This window comes from Triturus cristatus, chromosome 5_1 (assembly GCF_964204655.1).
Source record: "Triturus cristatus chromosome 5_1, aTriCri1.1, whole genome shotgun sequence".
Lineage (NCBI taxonomy): Eukaryota > Metazoa > Chordata > Amphibia > Caudata > Salamandridae > Triturus > Triturus cristatus.
This window is the reverse complement of record NC_140587.1, coordinates 105,977,722-105,999,769: the sequence shown is the minus strand read 5'-3', so window position 1 is coordinate 105,999,769 and position 22,048 is coordinate 105,977,722. Positions and strand designations below refer to the sequence as shown.

Here is a 22,048-nt window from a genome sequence, read left to right as displayed (position 1 = left end):
CTGCAGATCTATGGCGCACAGCCAGTCTCCTCGATGCAACTGAGGGTAAATCTGATGCAGGGACAGCATACGGAACTTTTCTCGGCGGATCCACTTGTTTGCTTGACGCAGATCCAGAATAGGCCTGAACTCGTTCTTGTCTTTCTTTCTTACGAGAAAGAACCGTGAGTACAGACCTTTTCCTTTTTGCTTCAAAGGAACCGCTTCTATCGCCCTCTTTTTTAACAGAACGTCCGCCTCCCGCTGGAGCTCCAGCACCATGTAGAGGGAGCGCACTGGTGGAATCTGTGGAGGCGGACTGGTGAAACGAAGAGAGTAACCATTGCAAACAATATTCAGCACCCACTTGTCCTGCGTTATTGTCCTCCACTCTGCCAGGTAGTGTTGAATACTTCCCCCCACCGGAGCGGGTAACGGATGACGGGGAAGTAACTTTTCAGGGCCTTTGTTCCCCGCCGAGGACTGATGCTGGCCTCTGCCCCTCTGGCACTTCTGAAAGGACTGCCTCTGGTACATCTGCTGTTGCTGGGGCTGTTGCTGGGGGCCCGACTGACGCCCTTGGCCCCTCTGCTTGGTGTAGCACCTGCCCGAGGAACGGAAGGACCTCCTCTGCTCCTTGGGCCGCTCCAGCCCCACCGCCTTCAGAGTTTCCGCCTCAGCCTTCATGCGGGCCATCTCGTCATCCGCATGTGACCCGAATAGCGTCGTGCCAGAGAATGGTAAATTGGCGATCTTCTGCTGTGCTTCCGGCTTGAGCGGAGTCAGCCGCAGCCAGGAATGCCTCCTCATGTGTATGCCGTGGCAGTACCCATGGGCCGCCAGCAGCGACACGTCCCCCGCCGCACTGATGATCTGATTAGAGACCATCATGCCCTCGTTCAGCACCTCTTGAAAGTCCTCCCTCTTGTCTCTAGGTAGGGAGGCAGCGAACTGTTGCAGGGAGTCCCAAAGAGACCTGTCATAGCGCCCCAACAGAGCGGAGGCGCTAGTGGCCTTCATCGTAGTGGCCGACGTGGAGCACATCCTCCTCCCCAAGGAGTCCATTTTGCGACTCTCCTTATCCGGAGGAGGCGTGGATGAAGGCGTCGTAGAGTGTTGCTTACGAGCCGCCGCCACGATAACAGAATCCGGTGGGGGATCCACTCTGAGGAACGCCGGATCCGAGTCAGGAGCCCTGTACTTTTTTAACAGTCTCGAGGGCGCCGGTTTCACCACGGCCGGCGTCAAGAACACCTCCATAGCAGGTTCCTCCAACCCCGGAACCAGCGGGAGGAGGGGGCGCGACAGATGTGCCTTATGCAAAGTCTCAAAGATCACAGAAGTAGTGGGAATAGGGGTAGTCACTGATATCCCCAACTTCGCAGCCCCTCTCATCAACACCTCCTGGAACGTGGCAATGTCATCTACTGGAGAGACGCGGGTAGGAGGCGTCTCCGACAGCGAGGGCGAGAACCGGCCAGCCCCAGAAGAGTACGTGCCCCTCGACCCTCTGGAACGAGACCGATACCTCCGTCGTCCATGTCCAGAGCGAGTGGACGATCTGCGCCTACTCCGTGATCGCCTGCGAGGGCGAGAGCGAGATCTCTGCCGGTGAGGAACCCTCGGGGGAGGAGGCGATGGCTGCGGTGGCGATGCAGGCAGCTGAGGCACGGGCAGAGGCAGCGGAGGAGGAGGCGGAGGGAGAGGGGGAGGAGGAAGGGCAGGCCCCGGTGGAGGCGCCGGTGGAAGGCCGGGCACAGGAGGCAAAGGCGGCCGCTGGGTACGCAGCGGGGACAGATGTTCCGAAGCCCCATCACTCCTAGCTGGAGAGCCCCCACCAGCATTGTCCGGGCTCGCGGCCACTCTCCTCTTCTTGGCGGGCCTGTCCCGCGTGGAAGCCACCGACGGGGAACGTCCGCGTCTCCCCGATCCCCGACTGGAGATCGTAATCACAGAGGACGTATTCCCCGATGTCTGGGACGTCGAACTGTACGTCGACCTCGTCCGGCGCCTCTTCGCCCTCGAAGACGAGCGCCGTCTCGCAGTCGATCGTCCTCTCGACGTCGAACCATGCCTCCTCGACGTCGACCCATGCCTCCTCGGCGTCGAACCACGCCTCGATCTCCGTCGCCGCGGTGTCAACTTCTGCCTCGACGTCGACTTCCGCCTCGACGTCGACTTCTGGTGCCTCGACGTCGACTTCTGGTGCCTCGACGTCGAACGCTGGTGCCTCGACGTCGACCCGTGCCTCGACGTCGACCTGTGCCTCGACGTCGACCTGTGCCTCAACGGCGACCTGTGCCTCGACGGCGACCTGTGCCTCGACGGCGACCTGTGCCTCGACGGCGACCTGTGCCTCGACGTTGACCGTCTCCGCCTGGACGGCGGGCGCCGGGATCTCGGCGTCGACTCCGTCAGCGTCGAGCCGTGGGTAGACGGCGACGGCGGCGAGTGAAGTCCATGGGGCTCGGTACGACGTCGATGTGTTGTGGACGTCGACCGTGACACCTGCGATGGCGACCCGGTCCCGGGTCTCGCCGGCCCCTCCCTCGACGTCGAACGCCGAGGCTGCCGCGACCCAGAGCCCTGGATCGACGGCGAACATACCGGTGCCTTCTCTCTCGCCGTCGACGTCGTCGCCTTCGACGTCGAACGCGACCTACCAGCCGGTAGGTGCCATTTCTGCTCCCTGCTCTGCCCGGAGGTCCCTCCAGGGGCTGAAGCATGGGCGGAGGAGAGGGAATGGGACCCTCCATGCCCCGAAGTCCCACCGGTCCTCTGCTGCTCCTGTCCCTGAAGGCGAGTCTTCTCCCTGTCCCTCAGGGTCCTCTTAGAAAAGGTGCTGCAGATGGCACATGCAGCTGGGACGTGTGAGGGCGACAAGCAGAGGATACACACATCATGTGGGTCCGTCTTAGCCTTCTTCCTCCCACACTCAGGGCAGTTATCGAACAAAGCCATGCTGAGAGTGGGCCAAAACTGCTCCAGATTGCAGGCAGTAGTAGACAAAGGCTTTAGACGTCGAATGAAAACACTATTAATCCAAAAAATCCAATTTTAATCAATGAAACCACCCAAAAGGGTAGAGCTCAAGCTCCAGGGTCCTGCTAGCAGGAGCCGGAAAAAAGAACTGAAAGTAACTTGTGTTGGCTGTGCATCCTGGGATACCGGGGGTCTCTGGAGAGTTTCTTAAAGGCACGGTATCCCTTTAGCAGACACATAATGACAGCCTATAGGGCTTGTCTGTCCACCCCTTCCTCTCTATTGTTTAAAGGGATTTTGGTGAAGGGAATGTGTGATAATAAAGGAACATGTCAAACGTGAATAAAAATGACATTTCAACTTTATTGTGGCTTTTGTGTTCACTTCAGAGGAAGTGCTGGACAGTGCAGCCTTGTTGTGATTAGGCTGTATTATTTTGTCTGTCTCTTAAGTGTCTTTGCAGGTTTGCAAATGCGGGACAGCTTAAGAGATATTTTTGATTGCTCCGGGGTCCCCGCACATGGGCGGGGATTATTCATAGATTATGACTATACACAGAGATCCCCTACTACAGAAATGTCTGCTCATTTTCTGAATAAATTAACCTGAACTGCTGGCCATATGATTATTTCGGTGAAAAATAAAATAAAAGTAAAAACTAAAAGGTAAAAGATAAAAAATTATTAAACAAAAGTATATAACGTAACCTCTTCTATCCGGAAAGGATTAAAAAAAAACGTTAGAGAAAATTCGCTAGTCATTGCAAATGTACGCTTAAGGCTTCATCCGCATTCATTCCGTTGGGAATTTTGCTGTCCAGTAAATTGATGTATCTTGATTCTAGTTTTCTCAAAGACAGTTGCCTATTTCCCCCCCTGTTGTTTTTGGGGACACTGTCTATGACAAAAAAAGAAAGATCTTCACTTTTACCACTGTGGAATGTGTTTATGTGTCTCGCAACAGGGTATGTAAGATCATCATTATTGATGGCACGTAGGCGTTGCAGGATCCGTACATGTACAGGGTGTATAGTACTACCTACATATGTAAATCCATACATGACTAAGATTCTTATTTTTCCAACCTCACAAGCATCTTCTTATTAATAATTGTACGACATTATCCAGATGACGACGTTCCAGACTCCCTAACATGATTGTCACATTTGTTTGTGGGAGGGGTGGCGGACAAGGAGCTGCTGCTGGGGTCTGTCAGAGCAGTGTTGGGTGTCCAACCTGCATGATCGTTGGCTCCATTGCATCTGTTCTCAGAGACTTGCTAGCCGGTGGGCTGGCTCGTACATGAAGAGCTGCAAGTCGACTGGCTGGCTTGTAGACGGAGTGCCGCGGCCCGTCAGTTCGCAGAGGGAGAGCTGCAGGCCAGCTCGCAGAGGAACTGCGTCAGGATGACAGGTATAGGGAAAGGTGCGGGCTGTCTGCTTCCAAAGGGATAGCTAAGGAACAGTGATGTGTGGAGAGGGAGCGTGAAGGGGGTATCTCACAGAGAGAGGCCTGCTGTATTTTCCAGTCTTAGCTTCACAGATACAACTGTGGGCCCGAGAAGTCGCACCCGAAGAGCTGCGAGCCGACCGGTGGTTCGCAGAGGGATACTTGCGGGCCCAAGAAGGTTGTTGGGGGTATGCTGGTGATGTGGGAAGAGGGTGCGTTACCTGCTGATGTGGTTAGAGGCAGCGTGAAAGGGGTATCCCGCACAGACAGAGCTCTGGTATGTTTTCAGAGTTGCCTCAGACAGATGCGGGCTGACAGACTGAATCACAAAATGGCTTTTCAATGCTCATATAGTGTGACTTATCAAGAGTTCGCACCCAGGCTCGCAGAGGGACAGCTGCGGCCCTTGGGCTCGACTCACAGAGGGAGAACTACGGGCCGTCCGCTCCCAAAGGAACAGCAGTTTACTAGCTCGCAGTGGTAAAGGCACAGCAGCGTACTAGCCCGCCAAGGTAGAGAGCTGTGAGCCGACGAACTAGCTTCAAAAGGCATAGCTGCGAAGTGGTGATATGGGGAGAGGGAGCGTGAAACGGGAATCTCGCACAGACATAGCTGCGGTATATTTTCAGTATTGTCTTGCAGAGGTAGAACTATGGAGAGATACGAGCTGACGGACGGAATCACAAAAGGGCTGCAAACACTTCCTAGTCTCAACAGTTCACAGCCATTGAGCCACAAGCTCGTGCTCGTAACGCCTCAACCAATGAGATGTCAGAATTGTCAAATATCGATATCTGTCCAATAGGATATTTCTCAAAAACTACTGAACAGATTTACCCCATTTAAACAAAATCGTGCTTTCTGGACCACGCCCCTTCTCCCTGCCAAATGTGGCATGTCCGCTCGCAAAGAGGCACAGCAGGGACTAACTCGCAAAGAGAGTTGCGAGCCGACGGACTGCCTTCTAAAGGCATAGCTGCGACACGCTTACACCCCGAACTGCTGAACGGAATTACACCAAATTTGGCAAAATGTAGCCCTTGTTCAGAAAGAGACCTTTTTGTTAAATGGTGTAACTCCGTTCAGTAGTTCCTGAGAAAGGCAAAAAATAAAAGTTTTGATATCTATGGCCATGGTGGATCCGCGCACTCTGCCGATCACGAGCTACATTCTAATTGACTGTGAACACTTTAAACCAGGAAGTGTTGGCAGCCATCTTGTGCCTCAGTAGAACCGAGGCACAAGAAAACAATAAAACAAACATGCAAAACAAGAAAAGGGGGCAGGGTAGAAACACCCTGACCGCCTAGGCCTGCTCAGGGGGTCCCACAAAGACCACCTGAGCCCAAAAAAAGCATTAAAAAAAAACGTCCGAATTCGCGCTGGGTGCGCGAATCCGGCCGAAAAAATAAAAGCAAACGAAGCACGGGCTCTCGTGCTACGTTTAATTGAAGCCCCCGGGTGGGCAGCTCCTGGGGGCAGTAAAAAAATGTGTGGGGGTGCCCCAATCCCCCCCCACATGCCCCGGGGACCGACACCTCCCCGGGGAACTAATATTTAAATTTGGGGGTCCGTAATGGACCCCCGAGCCCTGGGGACCACCACCTCCCCGGGGCTGTTCAGATGTTGGGATGGGGGCCACGAGGCCAACCCTCCTGGAGCCAGTGATGGCCCTGGGGACCGCAACCCCCCCAGGGCCGGCTCCTGCAGTGTCCTGTGGTGCCCACCCCTGGGACACTGATGTTTGCAATGACAGGGCGGGAGCCTCACGGCACCCGCCCTGTCATTGTAATCTCTGGTTTGGTTTTTGGAAGAGAGAGCAGGAAACCTGCTCTCTCTTCCAAAAACCAAACCAGATTGCTTTTCCACAGCTCCCCATGTGGAAAAGCAATGCCGGCTCCCGCAGGAGGCGGGGAGCCGGCGGGACCGTAGGGGAATTAGAGACCCTCCCACGGTCCCCAATGAGAGGCCAGGCCCTAGGGGATGGGGTCCAGGGGCCAGGAGTGGCCACCTCCCCCATAATAAAAAAAAAACACGCAAAGGCCGGCCCCGGGGGATGGGGTCCCTCACGGCTCCCGCTCTGGTTTGGTTTTTGGAAGAGAGAGCAGGGAACTTGCATCAGTGATGTCATCAGTGATGTCATTTGAGATGTCATCAGTGATGTCATCAGTGATGTTACTGACCATGTCATGAGTGATGTCATATGTGACATCATTAGCAGTGCATTGCGGGGGCACGAGTTATAGTTAGCTAAACTAACTATAACGGGGGAATTTGCCCACAAACGGAAGTGCCCACTCAGGGATGATTTGCTAATCGTTTTTAATGGAAGCTTTCTGCATGTGAGAAACAGGATACATTCAACCATAAAATGTCCAGCCTAATGCGTTTCGTGCTGTTGCACTTTTTCAAAGGCTTGAGCTGCTGGCTTGCAATGATGATTTATGTGGCACCTTTTGAACTCCATCAAGACACTCCCGACCTGTGGGCGTGGCCGCTCGCACAGCACCCTGGTATCGGTAGTGCCATAGTCTTACTACAGTGAGTTATCGTGCATTCCAACAAAAATTAAAGTCATTGAAAACCCCAGTGGGTAGCTGTGTAACCTCGTTGAACTCAGCTACGCTTGTTTAGGCTTCCATTCAAAGCTCCTGTCCCGTTCTTTGGTTTCGCCAGCTAGCGTTCCCTCAGGTCTGACTCAGCGGGGTCCTTCCACGGCTTAGGTTAACCATTACAAAATCCACAAAAGAGGTTGCCCACAAACGGAAGTGCCCACACAGGGATGATTTGCTAATCATTTTTAATGGAAGCTTGCCGCATGAGAGAAACAGGATACATTCAGCCATAAAATGTCCAGCCTAACGCGTGCCCATTGTCGGATGCCACCCAGCAGGGTCGGGGGTTCCTGGACTCGGAGGCTTGTGTGTGATTTAAATTGGGAACATGACCCACTCGCTGCCACACGACAATGAAAGGAGCAACGCTAATGCAGCAAAATTGTGACGGCTGAGGAAGGGGTTCAGAAGGGGTCACTTTCCTTCATGATCGTTCCAGAGGATGAGAATTTTTTGCAAGGTCATCATAGTATTTGAGCACTATGAACGAAAATACCAAGCACATGACTTTGTGAGTATAAGAACCCACAGTGACTTTTTGCGCAGGCACAGAGAAAGAACTTTAAAGCGCTGAGAAAATGAGAAATCTATTTGAGAATTCCATTCATTATATTCTAATTGCCTGCGCAATGCATCATAGGGAATGTATTTTTAAAGACCAGTCATGTGACTTTTTAGATAACAGCATGCACAAAGGCACTTTGCGTCTTGAATGTCTCCACCTGTGATCAAGGCATGACGCCGAAACGCATAAGGAAAAGGAGAAAAACGCGCTGCTGTGCCTGCAATTATATGCTTGACTCCGGAATTGGGCCTCTTTGTGTTTCTTATCTGATGGTAATAAATGGGCTGCTCCGTGCCCATTGTCAGAGGCCACCCTGCAGGGTCGGGGGTTTCTGGACTCGGAGGCTTGTGTGTGATATATATATCTATATATATCTATATCTATATATATCTATATCTATATATATCTATATCTATATATATATTCACTTAAAAAACCATAGGTTTCACACATGTTATAGTTAGCTGTACATTTCACTCGTAAAACACCAAAGAAATTCCCCCGTTATAGTTAGTGCAGGCAACTATAACTCACGCGACCGCAATCCTCTGCTGATGAGGTCAGATATTACATCACTGTATTTAGACACTTATTTACCCATGTCTTCTTCCATTAATCTTTAGCTATACATATATTACAAATATTTATTTTTCATAAAGACACATATGTCATCAGTGATGTAATATCTGACGTCATCAGCAGAGGATTGCGGTCGCGTGAGTTATAGTTGCCTGCACTAACTATAACGGGGGAATTTCATTGTTTTTTTACGAGTGAAATGTCCAGCTAACTATAACATGTTTGAAACCTATGGTTTTTTAAGTGAATTTGCAAGTTTTTTTAAATGCTAATTCGTAACTATAACGTGTGTGAAACCTATGGTTTTTTCAGTGAATTTGTACGGTTTTTTAAATGCTAAGTTATGTATTTAATAATTTTTTTTTTTCAGGTTTTTCACCGTGCGCGCACCGTGAAATATATATATTCTTTTTAAATTGCGAGGTGCGCGCACCGTGCGCCGTGCGCTTTGCAGTGCGTGCCGTGCGCACGCAGTGCGCGCACCTCGTGATTTTAAAAAAATAAAAAGTTTTTTTCTCCCTTGGGGATCCTTCTGTGACCCCCTGACCAAGGCTAGGGGGTCAGGAACTGTCTACTCTGCCCCTTTTTCACGTTCTCCACCTTTTTTTTCACCCCCTCAGACTGCGAGAGACAAAATGGCGGCCGACACTTCCTGGTTTCGACCGATTCGAATGTTTACCGACATCTAACAACCAATCAGAATTGCGCTCGTGCACGGCAGGGTGCGCGCACAGTGCGCGCACGGTGCGCGCGTATAGATATTGATATGCTTTTAAATGCTATTTTCTCAGGAAATACTGATCAGATTTACACCAGACCTGCAAAAGGCACTTCCTTGACCTTATGGCTAACTCTCTGCCAAACTTCACGTACTTCTGTTCAGCAGTTCGGGCTGTAGCTGCGACTAAAGGTCCTATGGAAAAATGCATGGGGAAAACGCGTTTTGGGACCCCCCCTTTTTCTCGGCCCCTGCTTGATGAATCACCCCGAGACTTTCAGGGTAGGAGCTGAGCGGAGCGCCCCTTTAGTTTGGAAAATTTCGCGAGGATTCGTCAACCGGCGCCAAAGTTATTCAAAATAGAATTTTGAGATTTCCTATGGAAACTAGGTTGTAATTATAACTATCTATTGGCGACCGCTAGTAGATAGTCGCCAGTAGGTAGTTATAGTTAGGACCTATTTTCCATAGGAAATCTGCAACATTCTATTTGGAATAAATTTGGCGTCGATTGATGAATCTTCGCAAAATTTTCCAAACTTTTGGCCAGCTCCGGTCCGCTCCTATCCTGAAGATTTCACGGTCATTCGTCAAGTGGGGGCCGAGAAAAAAGGAGGGTCCCAAAACGCGTTTTCCCCATGCATTTTCCTATTGGACCTGTTGACGCAGCTACAGCCCAAAGTGCTGAACGGAATTACACCAAATTTGGCAATGAGGTAGTCCGCAGTTCAGACTCGTGCATTTTTCTTAAATGGTGTAAATCCGTTCAGTAGTTCCTGAGAAAATCAAAAGTAAAATCACATATATATCTGGGCGGAGCCTAACCACACATCTCATCGTGAGATCTGATTGGCTGTCAGCACTTCATCCAAGAAGTGTTGGCAGCCATCTTGGGACCAATATACATGATAGCACCTCATTAAAAAGCATTGCAGTTAGTAGAAGGTTTTAAGACTTTAGTTACATTATAAATCATTTGTTGATGGTACCATAATCATTTTAGGAATTGTGGTGTGTTCTAAGGTGATTTTACCATGTGAAAAAGCCTTAAATGCTAAGTTATGTATTTAATAATTTTTTTTTTTCAGGTTTTTCACCGTGCGCGCACCGTGAAATATATATTTTTTTTTTAAATTGCGAGGTGCGCGCACCGTGCGCCGTGCGCTTTGCAGTGCGTGCCGTGCGCACGCGGTGCGCGCACCTCGTGATTTAAAAAAAAAAAAAAAGTTTTTTTCTCCCTTGGGGGTCCTTCTGTGACCCCCTGACCAAGGCTAGGGGGTCAGGAACTGTCCACTCTGCCCCTTTTTCACGTTCTCCACCTTTTTTTTCACCCCCTCAGACTGCGAGAGACAAAATGGCGGCCGACACTTCCTGGTTTCGACCGATTCGAATGTTTACCGACATCTAACAACCAATCAGAATTGCGCTCGTGCACGGCAGGGTGCGCGCACAGTGCGCGCACGGTGCGCGCGTATAGATATTGATATGCTTTTAAATGCTATTTTCTCAAGAAATACTGAACAGATTTACACCAGACCTGCAAAAGGCACTCCCTTGACCTTATGGCTAACTCTCTGCCAAACTTCACGTAATTCTGTTCAGCAGTTCGGGCTGTAGCTGCGACTAAAGGTCCTATGGAAAAATGCATGGGGAAAACGCGTTTTGGGACCCCCCCTTTTTCTCGGCCCCTGCTTGACGAATCACCCCGAGACTTTCAGGGTAGGAGCTGAGCGGAGCGCCCCTTTAGTTTGGAAAATTGCGCGAGGATTCGTCAACCGGCGCCAAAGTTATTCAAAATAGAATTTTGAGATTTCCTATGGAAACTAGGTTGTAATTATAACTATCTATTGGCGACCGCTAGTAGATAGTCGCCAGTAGGTAGTTATAGTTAGGACCTATTTTCCATAGGAAATCTGCAACATTCTATTTGGAATAAATTTGGCGTCGATTGATGAATCTTCGCGAAATTTTCCAAAAGTTTGGCCAGCTCCGGTCCGCTCCTATCCTGAAGATTTCACGGTCATTCGTCAAGTGGGGGCCGAGAAAAAAGGAGGGTCCCAAAACGCGTTTTCCCCATGCATTTTCCTATAGGACCCGTTGACGCAGCTACAGCCCAAAGTGCTGAACGGAATTACACCAAATTTGGCAATGAGGTAGTCCTCAGTTCAGACTCGTGCATTTTTCTTAAATGGTGTAAATCCGTTCAGTAGTTCCTGAGAAAATCAAAAGTAAAATCACATATATATCTGGGCGGAGCCTAACCACACATCTCATCGTGAGATCTGATTGGCTGTCAGCACTTCATCCAAGAAGTGTTGGCAGCCATCTTGGGACCAATATACATGATAGCACCTCATTAAAAAGCATTGCAGTTAGTAGAAGGTTTTAAGACTTTAGTTACATTATAAATCATTTGTTGATGGTACCATAATCATTTTAGGAATTGTGGTGTGTTCTAAGGTGATTTTACCATGTGAAAAAGCCTTCTGCTGTGATATCATGAATCATGTTTGAGAGAAAACTATTTTCTCATGCTTTTCCCACAGAGGTTTGGAAGGTGATCTATAAGCTAAACTGAGAGCATATTTTCTGCAAATTCACATTATCTTTCTCAGTCATGTGAGAACGAAGTCTGACATTCTCAGTAAAACATGTACATCCAACAAGGGCAGAGACTGTCAGTTGATTCCTTTGTGTTCTACTGCAGCTTCCCAGAGTGTTCTAAAGAACAACTAGAGCGCTAACAGTCCTACTTATGACGAACGTATGGCACACCTGAAGCCATCTTGGTTGGAATAAAGTGGTAACTCTTAAAACATTTAATTTAAAAAGGAACAAAATGAGGGGGTTCATCATTTTGCCATAGAAAGTATGATTAGTGCTGCAGAAAGAAAAATTAGGGCACATTTTGAGTGACTTCTCAAATCCTCTTCTATTTCATTAAAAGATTCTGACATGCAGACTGAAACATGCACTTTCAATACCAGCAGCAGACTTCTCTGGTGAGCAGTAGCTTTACTACAGTGATCTAATAAGCAACTAGAGTGCTAACATTCTGAATTTATGGCAAATGTGTGACACATCTGAATGCCTTCTTGATGGAATCAAAGTAAAAAACTGAAAGTATTTCCTACTGAGGAGACTGCAGTAAATGAGGAAATTAAGAAACTTCATAACAAATAAATCTCCCAAGATGGCCACCAGAGACAAAGGAGCCCAAATGTAGCCCAAATATCACCCAGATGTAACCCAAGTATAGCCCAATAACAGAATGTCCCAGAGTGTTCTAACGAACAACTAGAGCGCTAACAGTCTTACTTATGACAAAAGTATGGCACACCTGAAGCCATCTTGATTGGAATAAAGTGGTAACACTTAAAACATTTAATTCACAAAGGAACAAAATGAGGGGGTTCATTTTGCCATAGAAAGTATGATTAGTTCTGCAGAAAGAAAAATTAGGGCACATTTTGACTTCTCAAATCCTCTTCTATTTCATAAAAAAATTCTGACAGGCAGACTGAAACATGCACTTTAAATACCAGCAGCAGACTTCCCTGGTGAGCAGTAGTTTTACTACAGTGATCTAATGAGCAACTAGAGTGCTAACATTCAGAATTTATGGCAAATATGTAACACATCTGAATGCCTTCTTGATGGAACCAAAATTAAAAACTGAAAGTATTCCCACTGAGGAGACTGCAGTAAATGAGGAAATTAGGAAACTTCATAACAAATAAATCTCCCAAGATGGCCACCAGAGACAAAAGAGCCCAAATGTAGCCCAAATATCACCCAGATGTAGCCCACATGTAGCCCAATGACAGAATTGTGCAAAACACTTATTTTGTTGTGTATTTGCAGTTTTATATAGTGCAGACTTGTCAGGTATTGGAGTGATTTACATGAGCATTGGTTACATCACACAAGATCAAATTCATTTTGGTTGTAAACATGGGGAGATTAAGTGATTTGACCAGAATCACAGAATGTTGAGCTGAAGCAGACACTCCACCCTGGTTCCCCAGTTGCAAAGTCTGCAGCTCTGGAAGTAACACCACATCCTCTCCCCTGGGTGCAACATATAACCAAGTGGTCAACTGGATACAAAAACATAAAGATTACAAATAATTTAAAAGTTCTTTGTCGCTATTTGAAAACTCAGAAAATATGTCCTCATTTTAGTTTTTTAGAGCACTAACCATAATTTTGATGCAAATAAGACCCTCTCATATATGTAATTTCTAAAGGAAATACTCTAAGTATTACAGTTTTGATTACATCAAGATGACGTCAGGCATTCCACACGTTTGTAATAAATATAGAATGTTAGCAATCTAGTTGTTCATTGGGATACTGTTGAGAGGCAGAGGCCAGGGGCATGGACTCTGAAAATTGAAGGCAGTTAGGAGAAAGCAGATGCAACAATTTGACCACACTGGGCAGGCAGGAAGGGCAGTGGCAGCACAAGAGACTATGGAGGGCAGTGGAAAGGGGGGCAGGGACACCAAACCAACAATACAGGACTGGCAAGAGAGGCTGTGGCAATATAATAGACCATTGTGGGCAGAAGGAAGAGGCAGTGGTAGTACAACCATACATGCCAACAGACCCATTTCAGCCAGGAAACGTCCAATGTTTTTAAGCTCAAATGGGCTTTATTTGATCTGTCTCCTATCTACAATCTCCTCTTTTTCAATGTAACTCAAAGGGGAAAATCAATACCCCAGTTTTTTTTCAAAATCTCACTCTTACCAAGTTCAAAATGTTCGCAAGTATGGTACATTGGATCATGGTAGGCAGGAGGAATTGGGGTAGGGACAACAGAGGACAGGAGGGACATGGAGAGGTGCACCAAACTGACCCTACAGGGCAGGCATCAGGGTTTTCAGCAGCACAATACACCACACAGCGCATGCGGGATGGGAGTGCAGCGCAACAATCCATAGAAAGCAATAGGGAAGGGACAGGACCATGCACATGGACAACAGAGAACAGAGGGGAAAGAGGCAATGGTAGCTAGCTGAACATAATGGACAGACAGGAGAGAAAGCTGCAGCATAACACCCCATAAAGGGCAGGAGGGACGGATCAGGGGCATTACAATGGAACAGACAAGCCAGGAGGGAGGGAATAGGGGTCTGCACATGGAAACAGAGGGCTGGGGGCAAGGGGGCAGGGCAGGAGTAGCAAGATGACCATGGAGGTCAGGCAGGATGGGCACTAGAAACAAGACACACCATGGAGAGCAACAATGAGAGTATGATGACATACACACAGACCATGGAGGGAAGGTGGGAGGGGGTCAGGGGCAGCTAGCTGACCACACAGGGAAGGTGGGAGGGGCCATGGCAGCACAGAAGACCAGACCATGCATGGCAAGCAGGAGGGTTAGTGGCAGCACGATGGCTATGATGGGCAAGAAGAAGGGTGCAGGGGCATGCACAAAGGACCATGGAGGATAGAAGGGAGGGTCAGGACCTGGGCACAGACAAGAGAGTTCAGGGGAAGGGGCCTTACAACAGACCGCGCGGGGCAGGCAGGAGGAGCAGTTGCAGCAAAACAGACCAGGGAGGGCAGAAGGGTGTGGCAGTAAAATGGAACATGGTGGACAGGAGGAAGGGGATAGGGGCATGGCATGTGGACAGGCAGGGCGGAGGTGGCAGGGACAGGTTACAGTCATATGACAATGCTAGGCAGGTGGGAGGGGAGTGGCAGCTCAACAGAACTCTCAGAGTAGATAGGAGTGGCAGGTCCATGGAACATGGTGGGCAAAAAGGATGGAGCAGGGGCATGCACAAAGACATTGGAGGACAGGGGGAGGAGAATAGGGGCAGCAAGCTAAGCACAGAGGCTAAGCAGGAGGTCAATGATGGGCCATAGAATTGGGCAATTGAGGGCAGGAGGAGTGGACTGGTACATCATGTTAAATGGAGGGCAGTGGCAGCACATCAGACCATGCATGGCAGGAGGGAGGAGGCTAGTCCATGAATTCAGACAACAGAGGATAGGGAGGAGGTGGATGGGGCAGCAAGCTAACTGTTCAGAGAAGGTGGGTATTAGGAACTTTATTGTTTTTAAAATGTGTGTCTGTGCAAACTACTTAAAATATGAACAAGTATGCAGCATAATCTCACTTTTATTCAGGACGTTTGTGACTGTGACTCCGGGCTCACTTGGCAGAAACACCCCCTGACCCTCCACCCCCCATCGCAAAATGTAATGCCCGTGAAAAGGGTAGGTGGACGCAGTGTTATATAGAACATAGTCCTGAGAGCACGATTGAAAATGAAAACTAGATATAGTATATGGTATAAACTATGCACCAGAAAGTGTGATATAAGATGAACCAGGGCGTGAAATATAATATGCAATACATTGTGCACAATGACAGATTCATTGGAGAGCGCGAGATAGCACAGGCACTAGCGTGTGCTATGCGATATGCGCCTTGGAGTGTAATATGCACAGGGCAGTGTTGTGTAACCTAACTAGTCTCTAAAGTTGTCATATAAAATATGTGCTGGAGAGTGTAACGTTGCATATGCACTGTGACAAAGATATGGATCCCAGATTGTAATATGTATGGCATAGCGCTGTGCGTTATAACATAGGCATCGAGGAAGGCACGTTAGATGGGGCAATATAACCCGTGCGAAGGCAATGTGGCATGACATATTCACGGGGTGGTGTTACAGTGCACATGGGCTAGAGAGTGTCATAGCATACGCACTAGCTGGTGGAATACAACACGGAGGTGTGAGGCACTCGGCGGGCACTGGTGGGTGTAACACAGCATTGGGCTCAGCCAGGAGCACGCTGTGACTCTCAAGTGAGGTGCGTCTCCTTTCCAGAGAGTAAAATAAAATGTATTACACATCCAGCGGTGGATTTGTGTTTTATGAACCGTGAGGGGGGTTTCTTGCATAGTTTGGTCGAATTTTTGGCGAATCCCCTTTGAATGGCTTGGTGTGCGTGTATATTAAATGTGCCCGTCAATAGCTACCTATGTTTGTATAAATAAACAACAAGGGTGTCTACTTAGAGAGTACCCACTGGCGGGGGCGCCGGGATTAGGCATGGTAGGGCGTCAGACACGTCAGAGCTTCACTAGCGGTGTAAATACATTTCATGTGGATTCATTCTATGCATAGTCGCCTTTTAATGAATATCACGCAAATCGTCATGGTGATAGGTACATACATTTTGTCCAGCATGTCCTAGGTTTTTCTATAAATATATATTTTTTTTAAATAATAAAAAACAAAGGCCGGCCCCGGGGGATGGGGTCCCCGGGGCCATAAGTGGCCTGAGGAGGGGGGCAACGCAGCCCCCTCCTAAAGAATTACATTTTTTAAAAAAGACCATGACCAGGGGGTTGGGGTCCCCGGGGCCGATTAAGGCCTTGGGAGGGCCAAATGTATTTTTTTCAACAAAAAAAATTAGGGTGCAGGCCCTGGGGGTTGGGGTCCCCAGGGCCAGTAAATTTGAAAAAGAAGGGGGGCCACACAGCCCTCCTTCTTAAAAAAATAAAATAAATAAAAGACCGGTATCGCGCCGGAGGCCACGCCCCGTCCTTGCAGCACTCTGCAAACGCGCCCCCTGGCCAGTTGTAAGTTGGGGAATTAATTCCCCTTCAATACTGAGGGTCCCTGAGGGACAACTAGCCCAACAGGTATCTCCAGTATGCGCCAGGGAGCTGCGTTGCAGACAGGTGTTCTGAGACCACGCCCCTTTTTACACCTCTATGCAACGCAGCTCTGTGGCACTTACTGGAGGTACCTAGTGGGTCTAGTTTGACCCTAGGGACCCTTAGGATTCAAGGGGACTTAATCTCTCAACTTAGAACGGCCACAGGTCGCGTTTACACAGTGGTGAAGGGAGGGGACGGGGCCTGAGGTGACGTGTGCAAACACGCCCTCTGGCGCGTTTTAAGTTGGGGAAATAATTCCCTTTCAATCCTGAGGGCCCCTGGGGGCCATCTAGCCCACCAGGTGCTTCCAGTAAGCGCCACTGAGCTGCGTTGCAGAGAGGTGGTCCAGGCCGTGCCACTTTTTACACCTCTCTGCAACGCAGCTCTGTGGCGCTTACTGGAGGTACCTAGTGGGCTAGTTGGACTAGTTGCATTGCGGGCGCGCGAGTCATAGTTAGCTGAACTAACTATAACGGGGGAATTTCAATGGTTTTGTACGAGTGAAAAGTCCAGCTAACTATAACGCCCTTGAAACCTATAGTTTTTTTCAGTGAATTTATATATATATATTTATAATTATTTATATATGTATCTAATGCATTGTGTTGATGTGGCTGTTTTTTTTCAAATTTTTTATCAATAAATTGGTAGGCAATATTATTGTTTAAGATACATTTTACTTTTTATATTGTATTGTATTGAATACATTCTCCAAAGGGTTCTGCACAATATAGGTTTTAAAGGTGTTTTGTTAGACAGTATTTTCGGTGTATGACATAGCGCTATTATTTAGACACCAATAAAATTGTACCATACTATTGTTATCATCAATATTGTGTCACACCAGTGTGTATAATGCCCAGTCTGTGGCCTTATGCCTCTACTAGATGAACTCCTTGGAGCACCTACCAGAGCCAGCTGCACATTGGTTTTGTACAAAGAACTCTTTATTGGAGATTTTAACATTCAAGTTCAGTAATGCACACTCCCAGCGGTTGGTCTTGTACAGCCCCCAGTGCGGCTGGAGAGCACATGCTGTGGTTCTTCATCTCTATGCACCTCGGACGCCCTGACACTATTTGACTTAAACTTCTTAATACAGACCAATCCAAATGGCAAATATTTGCGCGTGTGCATGGAGGTGTCTTTTGCACAATGTTCTCCTATACACATGCATAGGCGCAGCTACATTACCACTGTGCCATACACACAAACCAGACCACTTCCCACATACGGTACACTGCATGCACACTCTTTCAGGACATCCTTACACTATAATCTAATGTTATCCCTTCCTCCCTTTCACTTGTGCATTGCCACAGTGACAAAGCACAGGGAGAGTACAGCTCTGGCCTCACTCACGACATGGAAACATTCCAAACACAGGCTACATGGGAAGCCCTCACCCTTCACCCACTGCACTCCCTAACTAGGACCCTGCAACACATCGGACAATAGGCATTGGCACCTCACCCGAGGGATGAAGCTCTATTTAAATAAAACTGCAATAATATGCAATGAGTCAGAGCAGCTTACAGCAGCTCAGCTCTGCAGGGCACTCCCATGCTTGGAGCTGAGACTGGGTGTGAAGGCCTGCCCATCTCTTGTTAATAAGATGCGTGCAGGCTTAGTCTGACTCTAGAGTTGGTAGCGTGTCCCTTGCCTGTGCTCTCCCCAGTTTTTAACCTTTATCTGAAAGTTTCATGCTGAATATCACATCTGTGTGGTGGAATTTCAAGCTGCTTCTTGACGTCCAAGGGATTATGTTCTTTTCTGCCTTCTGCCTGGGGATAGTTCCTTCCAAGGTAGGTCAGATTCTGCCATGCATTGGTTGGCAGTGAAGTCAGATAGATCAGGTGTGAGATGGCCGACCACAGGGTGCAGAGTGGTTTGTGATAGCCTGTCCACTTCTGCAAGTATGTCCTTTGCTCCTGAAAGTCTGATGCAGGTTAAAGATATTTTAAATAGGATTTTTGACAGCTCCAGGAGCTGGTATAGAGAAGTGAAGTTTGATTTCACATGATAGAGATTTCCTAGGACCTTGTTCTGCAGATCTTTCACATATTTCTGGGTGCGAGCCAGGTGAAAGTTACTTTGCAGTTGCACAGGTGCTCTATCAACATGGCTCTTTTAACTGTAAATGAAAGTTTTTGAGGGTGCACAATATAATTTTAACAATGTGCAGTGGTTAGGAGATTAGTTTAGTGCTGTGCTTAGATGGGCAGTCGCCAACAGGTGTTAACTGGTGGTAGCTGTCCATGCACACCTGTGACCGGAGTTAATAGCACATGAAAAACAGGTGAAATTGCCACTTGGACATGTCATGCTAGATTCATTTAAACAAAGGTGTAAATCAAATGCAAATCTCTATTGCAACATTGTGGACAAGAATAAAAATACTAAAAACTGTTGTGATGACTTACACAGGATTGCGGTGTCCAGGGGCGTTTCCAACACGGACCTCCGCCCCAATAAGGCGGGTTTGGCAGCAGTCCTTCCGGTTGAAGATTACAACGGATCCTATCCTTCGGGCCTGCTTCAGATCCACCATCCACCAGGGAGACATCTGTAACTGGGTGCGGCTGCAGGAGGATTTATGAAAGTCCCCGTCATAGACTCCATCGATGGCACGCGAAGCATAAGCCCATGCATAGATGGCATGCGTTGAGCTCTGGCTTGCTCTTCCTTCCTCTGCTAGGTTTTTTCCTGAAAGAGTGATGAGAATCAAGGTCTGAGAATCAGACACATCCCTCCATACAAACCACATCTAGAGGCTCTAGGAAAACTTCAGGAAATATTCCATGAAAAGTATGAGGAATACTATACACCTATGCAATCATGACACTAGGGTCACATGCGAAGGAAGATAAAGAGATTGCAGTTGACCTGAGAAAACATGCATATTCAAAAGCCCATGAATTTGCATGAACATGCAGGTCAACTCTTCTTCAGATAACAAATTCAACTAATGTTCAACCTTATCTTAAATTGACACCAGCACTGGGGCCTGTATTGGGCTCATATCTTGTACAGCGAAAACATATTTTAAGCTAGGGGAACAGGAAGGGGTGGAAAGAAACTTCTCACAGTGTCCTCAGGGTGTTGTAAGAAGCACTGTATAGAGGGGCCAAAGGGCAGTTATGACCCCACATTGATGGCTGCTACTGTTGACTGAGAAATCAGTGCTGCTAGAGCACACGAGAAAGTGGGTTGTAATTTGCTGACCTGATAACCCAATAATTTTAGCTTTCACAGCACTGCCTTTATTGTGATCAATTAACTTTGCAGCTGATTTACAAAAGTATTTATGAGAAAGAAAATTAGTGTTACAATAGCACTCTATTTCATACTCTATCATGCCCTTGTGAACCAACTCCCTATTCCTAAAAGTGCAAAGAGGGTACAGTCTGTCCTATTTGTACTAAAAAGCAAATTTATGACATTTTAACACCATGCAGCAAAGTGCAGCAAGTACCCTTGCTATGCTGCACTGCGTGACGTAAAGGGAAAGAATATGCAGTATTTAAGGCAATATGGCTTATTCCTGTCCTTTCTCTTGCACTGGCACCCTGTTGGCAGCCTACTGCCATAGGAGAGACCTTTGCTCCATAGTGCAGGATTGCTTTTGCGCAAGAAGGAACTGCATTCCTGCCTAAAAACAATAAGGGCAGGCATATATCTCTTTCTATGTGTGCTACAGACTGCAGCACACATAGGGGCATATTCTCAAGGATCTATCGCCGAGTTATCAGCACTTTATCACAGCCAAATTCGCGATACAAATATTGCCCCATTCACAAGCTGGTGCTAACAGCTGATACCACCAGTTTACCTGCTATAGCATCCGCAAAAAACATCGTCACAGATGACCCCGGCGACTATCGCTAAGGAGATGCAGAGTAGGCATTCCTGAGCAAAAAGCTGCAACAACACCACACCTCAACATTCTCAACGACCAGCCAGATCGGCGATAAGATCCCAAAACAGGCGATAAGGCGTGTTAGCAGCAGGAAATTAACACCTGCTCTTACCTGGTGTAAAGTCAGACGACAACCCGCACCATCAAAGGGAGCCCAGACCGACACATGAAGAACAACAGATGCCATGGAGCCACTGACCACGCATCCCAGAGCCCCGAGAGGGCAACAACACCCACAGCCACCACCCCCAGGACCGCCCCCCTCCAACCCCACCCACCACCCTCCCGGACCACCACAGAGGCAGCGCAGACAAAGACAGCGGACCTGCAGGAAACGCACCAGCCTCACAGACCTAACAGCAGACAATGTCAATGGCCACTACAGGCTCAAAAGGACAACCATTCTCCGCATCCTGACCATCATTGCCCACAGGCTGACAGTACAAACAGAGCGGACAACCAACATCCCTCCTCAGACAAAGCTGCTGGCTGTGCTGCACCTGTTGGCCTCTGGTACCACCCAACCAACAACCGCCAGAGTTAGTGGAGACTCACAGCCAGCCCCATCCAAGTTCCTCACACCTGCCCTGGACGCCATCATCATCTTGGTGCCCCAGTACCTATACGTCCACCACAAAGCACAGGAACAGCTGGAGACCAAGCAAGGACTATACACCATAGCTGGATTCCTGCACATGTTGTGGGCAAATGACTGAACACATGTCCTACTTGTTCCCCCTGCCGACACTGTACACAATTACAGCAACCGAAAGCACACGCATCCCATCAACAGGCAGGCAATAGTGGACTACCGGTGAGCCTTCACCAATGTCTTAGCCAACTACTCAGGCAGTGTGCATGATTCCCTCATCTTCCAACAGTCCAACATCAACCAGCGCTTCCAGGATGGCACCTATGGAAAAGCACTGCTCGTTGGCAAGGTGCAAATGAACACACCACACACCTCAACTCCACAATCATGCAACTCACAACTCTGGAAATGCACACGTCACAAAATCACATACAACATGCCAAACAACATGCACACCCGCCAGACACGACAGCACAACTTACTGTGGTAACATTGGTTAGCCATGTACATGAGCCATCCACGGCACCTCAGCCACACAAAAGCGAATTGTGGAGAGAGGTGGGAACCAGGCATGTGTGAAGGAGGCAAGTGGCCCATGAATCAAAATGTACACAATGCCAAGTGTGGCGAAGATGTGCTGGACAGACTGCAGTATGCAGACCACAGACATATCCATGTCTACATGCACTGCTGGTGTGTGGGTTGTAGTGGACAGTGGACGCAGCCATGTCACCCCAGCCAGTGGGGAAGATAACATAAATGTAGCCTGTGACGTCCCCCTGTAAGCGTGTGCGGAGTGGGCTGGCCCGGCGTACGCCAGGCCAGCTTAGGGGTGTGAATAAAAAGCACGTAGCTCTCGTCGTGGTTCTCTTCTGGAATGCCCAACATGTCTGCCAGGGCGGCGCCTCCCAACCCGCCACAAGGCAGACGCCGTAAGCAGTGTGGCCTGTGATCCTGT

General features: G+C 48.4%; 1 protein-coding gene across 1 annotated transcript in view; it reads right to left on the bottom strand.

Annotated features, from left to right (window-relative positions):
* LOC146830329 (fucolectin-like) overlaps window positions 1–22,048 on the bottom strand; it is a 134,574-nt gene that overhangs the window by 37,827 nt on the left and 74,699 nt on the right. Inside the window, exon 3 of the mRNA XM_085603712.1 lies at window positions 19,003–19,285. Within this exon, the coding sequence (XP_085459838.1) occupies window positions 19,003–19,285 (283 nt within the window). The remainder of the gene's footprint in view (window positions 1–19,002; window positions 19,286–22,048) is intronic.